Raw genomic sequence first — 8023 nt, 5'->3', positions numbered from 1 at the left:
ATTCTGCTGTAAATCCATCTGGTCCTGGGCTTTTTTTAGTTGGGAGGTTTTGTATTACTGCTTCAATTTCTTTTTGTGTTATGTGTCTGTTTAAGATGTTACTCTCTTCTTGGTTTTGTGCTTCATACCTTTAGATATCTGTCCATTTCTTTTAGGTTTTCATATTTAGTAGCATCTAGGTTTTTAAAGTATTCCCTTATAACGTTCTGTATCTTTCTGGTGTCTGTTGTGATGTTTCCCCTTTCAACTCTGATTTTGCTGATTTGGAGGTCCTCTTTCTTTCTTTTGCTTAAGTGGGCTAGAGGCCTGTCAATCTTGTTTATCTTTTGAAATAACCTGCTCTTGGATTCATTGATTCTTTGCATTGTTTTCTTTGTTTCGATTTCATTAATTTCTGCCCTGATTTTTGTTATTTCTTCTTGTCTGCTGGGTTTGGGTTTCATTTATTGTTGCTTTTCAAGTGTCTTGAGTTGCAGCATTTAAGTCATTTATTTGTGATTCTTCTGATTTTTTTGATGTAGGCACTTAGAGCTATAAACTTCCCCCTAAGGACAGCTTTCACAGTGTCCTAGAGGCTTTGTTGTGGTGTATTGTCCTTTTCATTTAGTTCCAGGAATGCTTTTATTTCTTACTTAATTTCTCTTTTGACCCATTTATCATTCAGGAGTTTGTTGTTTAATCTCTATGTGTTCGTGTGGTGACTAGGGCTTCTTCTGGTGTTGATTGTAAGCTTTTTGCATTGCGGTCTGATAGAATGTATGGAATTATTTCAGTCTTTTTGTATTTGTTGAGGTTTGTTTTGTGTCACAGTAGATGATCGACTTTGGAGAAGGTTCCACGGGGAGATGAGTAGAAAGTATGTCCTTTGGTGCTTGGGTGGAATACTCGGTAGATGTCTGTTAGACCCATTTGATATATGGTATTTGATATATGGTATTTAATTCAGATGTCTCTGTTAACTCTCTGCCCTGTTGACCTATCTAATGGAGACAGTGGGGTATTGAAGTCCCCTACTCTTAATGAGTTCGGATTAATCTGGGTCTTAAAGTCATGTATTATTGTTTTTATGAAGTTGGGTGTACGAGATTTTTGTGAATATATGTTCATGATTGTAATATTTTCTTGGTTTATTGTTCCTTTTATCACAATGAAGTGGCCTTCTTTATCTCTTTGGATGAGTTTTAAAGTCTATTTTGTCATATTAGAATTGCAATACCTGCTTTTATCTTAGTACCATTCACTTGGTATATTTTTTTCCATCCTTTCACCTTAAGATAGTGCCTGTCCTATCTTACAGACAACAAAAAGATCGGTTTTATTTCTTAATCCATTCACCTAGTCTGTGTCTTTTGACTGGGGAGTTCAGTACATGAATATTTAAAGTTATTTATGAAAGATGTTTATTGAATCCTGTCATTTTTATTTCTGTTTACATTTTTGATATATCTGTTCTTTTCCACAGTTATACCTTCATTGAATTTCTTTCCACAACCTCTTCAGCTCTTTGTATTTTTCCCCAGAACTCTCTAAAGGGCTGGTTTTGTTGATATGAATTCCTTCAGCCTATTTATGTCATGGAAGATGTTTCTTTCCACTTCGACTATAATAGACATTTTGGTTGGCATCTGTGGTCATTTAAAACTGGGAAAGCCAGGCTCTTCTGGCTTTCATAGTTTGCACTGAAAAGTCAGCTGTAATCCTAAGGGGTTTTCCTTTACATGTGACTTGTTTTTCTTTTGCAGTTTTCAGTATTCTCTCTTTGTTCTGTATGTTTAGTGTTTTTAGTATAATGAGCCATGGAGAGTTTCTTTTCGGGTCCTGTCTATTTGGTGTTCTATGTGCTTCTTGTATTTGTATGGGCACATCTTTCTTTAATTTTGGGAAATTTTCTTCTATAATCCTGTTGAAGATCTGGTCCATGTCATTATCTTGGAATTCTTCCCCTTCCTGTATGCCTATGATTTGTGAGTTTGGTCTTTTTAAGGTGTCACACAATTCCTGCATATTCCATTCTTGTGATTTCTTAAATCTTTCATAACCTTTGCTTGAGTGGTCTAGTTCATCCACTTTATCTTCCAGTCTTGATACACTGTTTTCCATTTCGTTCATCCTATTGTTGAGGCTTTCTCCTGCCGTTTCTAATTGGCTTACTGAGTCGGAATAGTCTTCAATATTTCTAGCTCTTTTCTGAATTCATTCAGAAGTTTCTCCCTGTCTTCCTTCAGTTCTTTGATTTCTTTGTGTGTTGTTTAAATTCACTGAATTCTTTTATCATGTTTATAATTGTTCTTTTGAGTTGCATGTCATGGGCGTTCTCATTGTACTCCTCTAGAGGACTACTGGTATTTGGTGGGGATAAGTTATTTTGGTTTTTCATGTTATTATTTTTTTCTCTGTGATTTTGACATGTGAATTTCTTTTGTTGTTTCTGATTCTTGTGTGAGGCTCAAGTCTTCAAGTTTAGGTCTGCTTCTTTTTGTAAACTTTATGTCCCTTTGTGGTTTACTCTTTTGGGCATGAAAAGCTGGTTCCTCTAAGCTTCTTGTTCTCTCTTGATTTTCTACTGGAGTGGCCAGATTGCTTTTGTCTTCAGGAGTTCCCACAGAGGTCCAAGTCAGATGAGGATCAGATGATCTTAGGATTTCTCCTAAGGTCTGGATCCATCCAGGAAAGATTTTGGCCTCAGGAATTTGGGGGTTGGACTGTCCTGGGAGCAGGGCCCAGGAAAGAAGCTGGTCTCTGGCAGCTGGTGGCCGAGACACTCAGAGGTGCAAAGGGAGACAGAGGTGGGAAGAAGCCCCAAGGGCTCCTGGTGACTGCACTGAGGAACTGGGTTGGTCTGGATGCAAAGTATCAAGAAGCCAAAAGGTCAGCCCCAGCATCCGGAAAAAAGGCTGATGGGTCGTTGTAGGCCAGGGAAGCAGATGGGGGGTGAAGGCAGGACCAGGCCCAGAGGGCTCCTGGGGACCTCGAGAGGAACTGGGTCCATCTGGATGCAAAGGATCAGGAAGCGGTGGTGGCCGCGAGCCAAGAGCTCAGCCAGGAAACAGGCTGGTGGGCCGTGCAGCCCAGGGAAGCAGAGGGAGGATGAGTAGAATTCTTTAACCTTTGGTGATTCTTTTTCCTGGAAGGTTATTCTGAAAATAATAATGAGGTTTGTTGGTTCTCTAAGCTTCATTGCAGTGGGCTTTACAAGTAAAGCTAAAATTACTAATGAGTGCTGGCAGCATGGCCAGTGAGCACAGGAAAAGAAGACACACTCAGTCAGCTAATTTCGGGCCACCAGAAGATGCTGTGCCAGGCCTTCTGAGTCCAGTGGAGAGTCAACTGTAACATCTACTGTTTGCAAGTGCCTTCTTTGAGCCAGTCGCTCCACATGCATCCTTTCATTTAATCCTCACATTATGAGGTACGATGTCTTTAATAAGCTCCTTTTATGAGAGGGAAATTATTATTCTGTGAAGTTTAATATCATCCTCACTGACAGAGCTCACGAATAGAAGCACCAGGATTGGAACTTGTAAATGGGAGCTTTTCATGCCCCACCCCCATGAGTTTATTTTGACCACAGGTCTGTCAGGTGATATGTGTAAGTGAGCCTGTGTTGATACTGCTGTTTTTGTTTGCCTCCATCCTTACATGTTGGTCCCATTCTGCTCTTTTCCTTCATGTCTGGGTTCATTTTATTGCTTGTACTTTTTTCTTTCTCCTGCTTTAATGATGGGCCATGGTTACCCATTCTTTGATACTCAGCAGTGACAACCTACATCCTTATTCAGAAAAGTCCTTGTTTCTTCATATCTCTCATTTGGCTTAACAGCAAAGCTGAAAAAGGTTACTGATGACAGTTTGAACCTTTTCAGTATGCAAATTTGTAATGGCACAAGCGATTTTATATTAGCATAATAGAGTTCTTAACTATTCATTTTTATCACTGCCTGTTCAATATGTCAAGCTGTAAAATGGAGTATTTTAATTTACAGGAATGATTCACAGTTTGACAAATGAATGTTAAAGTACTGATTTCCAAAGTGCAAGTTTTTCTGCAATTCTGTGGGCTCCTTGATATAAGGGCTGCATCCCGGTTTCTGCACAGGGAACTGCCTGTACATGCCCTCCATGAGTAATGAAGATCAATGAGTAATAATGATCAGTGCTGTTGGACTAACTTTAAAATCTCATATACTTAAGAGGCATGTTGGATATACTTTAAACAACTATAAATAATAAAAACAAGGGTTTCTTTAGGTTATACAAATGATTCAGTCTACATGCATTTAATTGCAATAAAATAATGATTCCGGCAATTAATGATAAATGTTATACAGAAAAGCAAGATCAACTTTAAAGGAATAAATGGGTGCTGAATATTTTGAAAATAATTGCTAGAAACATTTCTAAAAGATTATTTTTAATACCATTTGCTAGGGTGTTGGGGAACTGAACACCAGGGCCTTGTATATGCTAGGTTAGTTGCTTTACCACTGATTACATCCCTAGCTCTGCCTGTTGAATTTTTAAACCATTTTTCATATGAAAATATTTTTGCTGAAGCAGATTAAAGTTATATAGGTGTTGGAACTGTCTGAACATTTTGTTAAAATGATTCAAGGGGCTGGAGAGATGGCTCAGTGGTTAAGAACACTGGCTGCTTTTGCAGAGGTCCCAGCACCTATATGTGGTTGCTAGGAACCATCTGTAACTTTGGATCCAGGGGCTCTTGTGCCCTCTTCTACTGTCCATGGGTATTGAACACATGGGTGTGTTTTACATGCAGGCAAAACACTCATACACATTAAAATAAAAATAAGCAAATAAAATTTTTTAACTTTAAAAAAATTTTAATATTTTCATTTTATGTGGATGCGTGTATTGCCTGCATGTAGGTAAGTGCACCCGTGTCGTGCAGTGTCCGTGGAGGTCAGAAGAGGCTGTCAGATCCCCTGGGACTGGAGTTATGGACAGTTGTTAGCTGCCATGTGGGTGCTGGGATTCAAACCTGGGTTTTCTGCAAGAACAGTGTTCTTAACCGCTGAGCCATCTCTCCAGCCCCAATAAATAAAATTTTTAAGTGATTTGAAACTTAGATCAGAGCCAGACATGATAGCTCACTCTTTTAATTCCAGCACTTAGAAGGCTGGGGTGGGAAAATTGCCACACTCCAAGCCAGCTTGAGCTTGGGCTAATGAGTTCCAGGCCACCTTGGACTACAGTGTAAGACCCTATCTAAAACAAAAAGCAAAAAATTTAGACCATATGAGCACACTTATATATTTACTTATGAGTTTTCACAGTAGAATATACTTGATTCAGTATAGTCTCAAGGTTGAAATTCAGTGTTTTCCTAGTTTCCTAGCTTAACTACACCTGGAACATAATATTTTGTTTAAAGCATTATGTAGAGATGCGCTGTTTTACCATTTTTCACCTACACATGAATGTGAGCTGTGGGAGTCAGAACAGTTTTTTCAGCATCATGTCTGCTTGTTTTTAGAAGTGCCTCATGCGTCATGGTGAGAGGAGGCCTGGCTGTTAGGTGTAACTGCATGTCTGGATGTTACTTTTGCAGATGATCCAGTCCCTCAAGGCATTGATTGAAAATGCAGATGCTGTATATGAAAAGATCGTGCATTGTCAGAAAGCAGGTAAGTGAAATTTCTTTAAAAAAAATTCAAAGCATCATTTCTTTTCCTCAAAATTATGTCATCTTTTTAATGTTCTATTAAGAAAATTAGATAAAACGATTATTTTTCCATAGCCAAAGAAAATTCAATGGTTCTCAACCATGGATAGTAAATTCACCAGGGGAGCTTTAAAAACACATTAATGCAACAAATTTTAAAAAGTATTATATTTCATGAAGAAACATGGAGATTTATATCATGTTAATTAGTAGAGGTGGTAAACATTACCACTGAAATCTACCTGATGACTTTATAGACATACACAGGCACCAAAGATCCAAGTGCAACAGATTATGACTAGTAATAATCAGATACATGCAGATTAGAGAAGGCGCAGCAACATCTCAGTGTTAGTGGCAAAAACAATGAGTCTTTCTGCAAGGAACAATATATTCTAAAGTGAAATGGAGATCTTTTTTAAAGGTTAAAAGCTTATTCAATTTTATGTCTTACAGGGCTTATACTGAGTTCAATATTGTATAACTGTATTAATTCAACTGTGAACCTAGAAACTTACAGCAACTTGTGAAAGAGATGCACTCTTGCTCTGGAGTGTGTTACTGAATATGTTAAATCTGTAGTGAAATTCTTCTTCTAATCATGTAGTTATTAAAAAATTTTTTAAAAAGTAAATAATGATTAAGAAAAAAATGCATTGGTCTGAAGTGTTGACTAGGAAATTAATACCTATTAAAAATCCCCAAATGATGGGCTGGGTGTGGTGGTGCACCACTTTAATCCCAATGCTCAGGAGGCAGAGGCAGATGGATTTTTTTATGTTCGAGGCCATCCTGGTCTACATAGCAAGTTCCAGGCCAGATGGGGCTACAGGGGAATCCTGTCTCAAAAAAAAAAAAAAAAAAAAAAAATCCCATGTGAGCTGAGCCTGGTGGTTCACACCTTCAATCTTGACACATGGGATCCTGCTTCATAGTGAGCCTCTGTCGCCAAAAAAACAAAAATCCCTAAGCATTTCTTAACATGGAGCCATAATTAAGACCCCTGCATGAATCTCTTCGTCAGTACTACCTATGCTGCCAAACCTCCTCCCAGTTACCTGTGACTTTCTAGTATGGGGGCGGGAGGGGCTTGAGGAGCAAAGGAGTGGTTTCTTAGAGAAGCTATAGTAATATCTTACATTGTAATAGAAACACAGTGCTTTCAGTTCTCCAATTTCAAGTGTCACTTTGGAAAATTCTAACATAGAGAGTATTTGTTAAGTCTGACCTTACTTTTTGAGTTTTCTTTAAATTAAGAAACTCCTTAACTACTGTGATGCCTTTAAAAAGCCAATGCTTTGGGGCTGGAGAGATGGCTCAGCGGTTAAGAGCACTGACTGCTCTGGCAGAGGACCTGGGTTCGATTCCCAGCACCCACCTGGTGGCTACAAACCATCCTTAACTCCAGTTTCAGGGGAACCTGAAGGCCTCTTCTGTCATGCAATGCATTGCATGACACAGGTGTACTGACATGTATGCAGGCAATATACTCATACACATAAAATAAAAATAATAAAAACATTTTTTAAAAAAGTCAATGCTTTTCAAAATGAATTAAAGTAGATTGGAAATAAAGACATGTGTGATAATTTTTGGTATTTGTTGAATGAATATATTAACAGCTAATCAACAAACTCTCAAATCCTCATCTTGTTTTTCTTTTTTGTTTGCAAAATACTGTTAGCAAAATGGTCTTTTTTATTTGTAGTCCTTTCTGAGCTAGTTTTTGCTACAATCTCAGTCACCATTTTATTTATTTATTTTTTTTGACGTTTTGGAGACAGGGTCTCCCTGTAGCCCCAGCTGTCCTGGAACTCACTATGTAGACCAGGCTGGCCTTGAACTCACAGAGATCCGCCTGCCTCTGCCTCCCAAGTGCTGGGTCTACAGGCATGTGGCCACCATGCCTGGCAAGTTTTTTTTTTAATTATTTTTATTCATTATTTTCATTTTATGTGTATGAGTGTATTGCCTGCATGTATGTGAGTGCACCCCTGTTGTGCAATGCCACCAAGGTCAGAAGAAAGTGTCAGATTCCCCTGGAACTGGAGTTAAGGATGGTTCGTAGCCACCATGTAGGTGCTGGGAATAGAACCCAGGTCCTCTGCAAGAGCACTCAGTGCTGGGATTAAAGGCGTGCGCCACCACGCCCGGCTTCAGTCACCATTTTTAGCAAATAGAAATTAAGGAATTATGGGCTGGAGAGATGGCTCAGCAGTTAAGAACACTGACTGTTCTTGCAGAAGACCCAGGTTTGAATCCCAGCACCCACATGCCAGCTAACAACTGTCTGTAACTCCAGTTCCAGGGGATCCGACAGCCTCTCCTGTCTTCCGCGGA

General features: G+C 38.9%; 1 protein-coding gene across 1 annotated transcript in view; it reads left to right on the top strand.

Moving 5' to 3' along the window:
• Nucleotides 1-8023, top strand: part of Plcl2 (phospholipase C like 2) — a 219797-nt gene that overhangs the window by 170862 nt on the left and 40912 nt on the right. The window contains exon 4 of the mRNA XM_008849970.3: nucleotides 5570-5645. Within this exon, the coding sequence (XP_008848192.1) occupies nucleotides 5570-5645 (76 nt within the window). The remainder of the gene's footprint in view (nucleotides 1-5569; nucleotides 5646-8023) is intronic.

The sequence above is a fragment of the Nannospalax galili genome, unplaced genomic scaffold, assembly GCF_000622305.1.
Source record: "Nannospalax galili isolate Female #2095 unplaced genomic scaffold, S.galili_v1.0 scaffold364, whole genome shotgun sequence".
Classification (NCBI taxonomy): domain Eukaryota; kingdom Metazoa; phylum Chordata; class Mammalia; order Rodentia; family Spalacidae; genus Nannospalax; species Nannospalax galili.
Note: the sequence above shows the minus strand (reverse complement) of the source record. Positions and strands in the feature narration are given on the sequence as shown.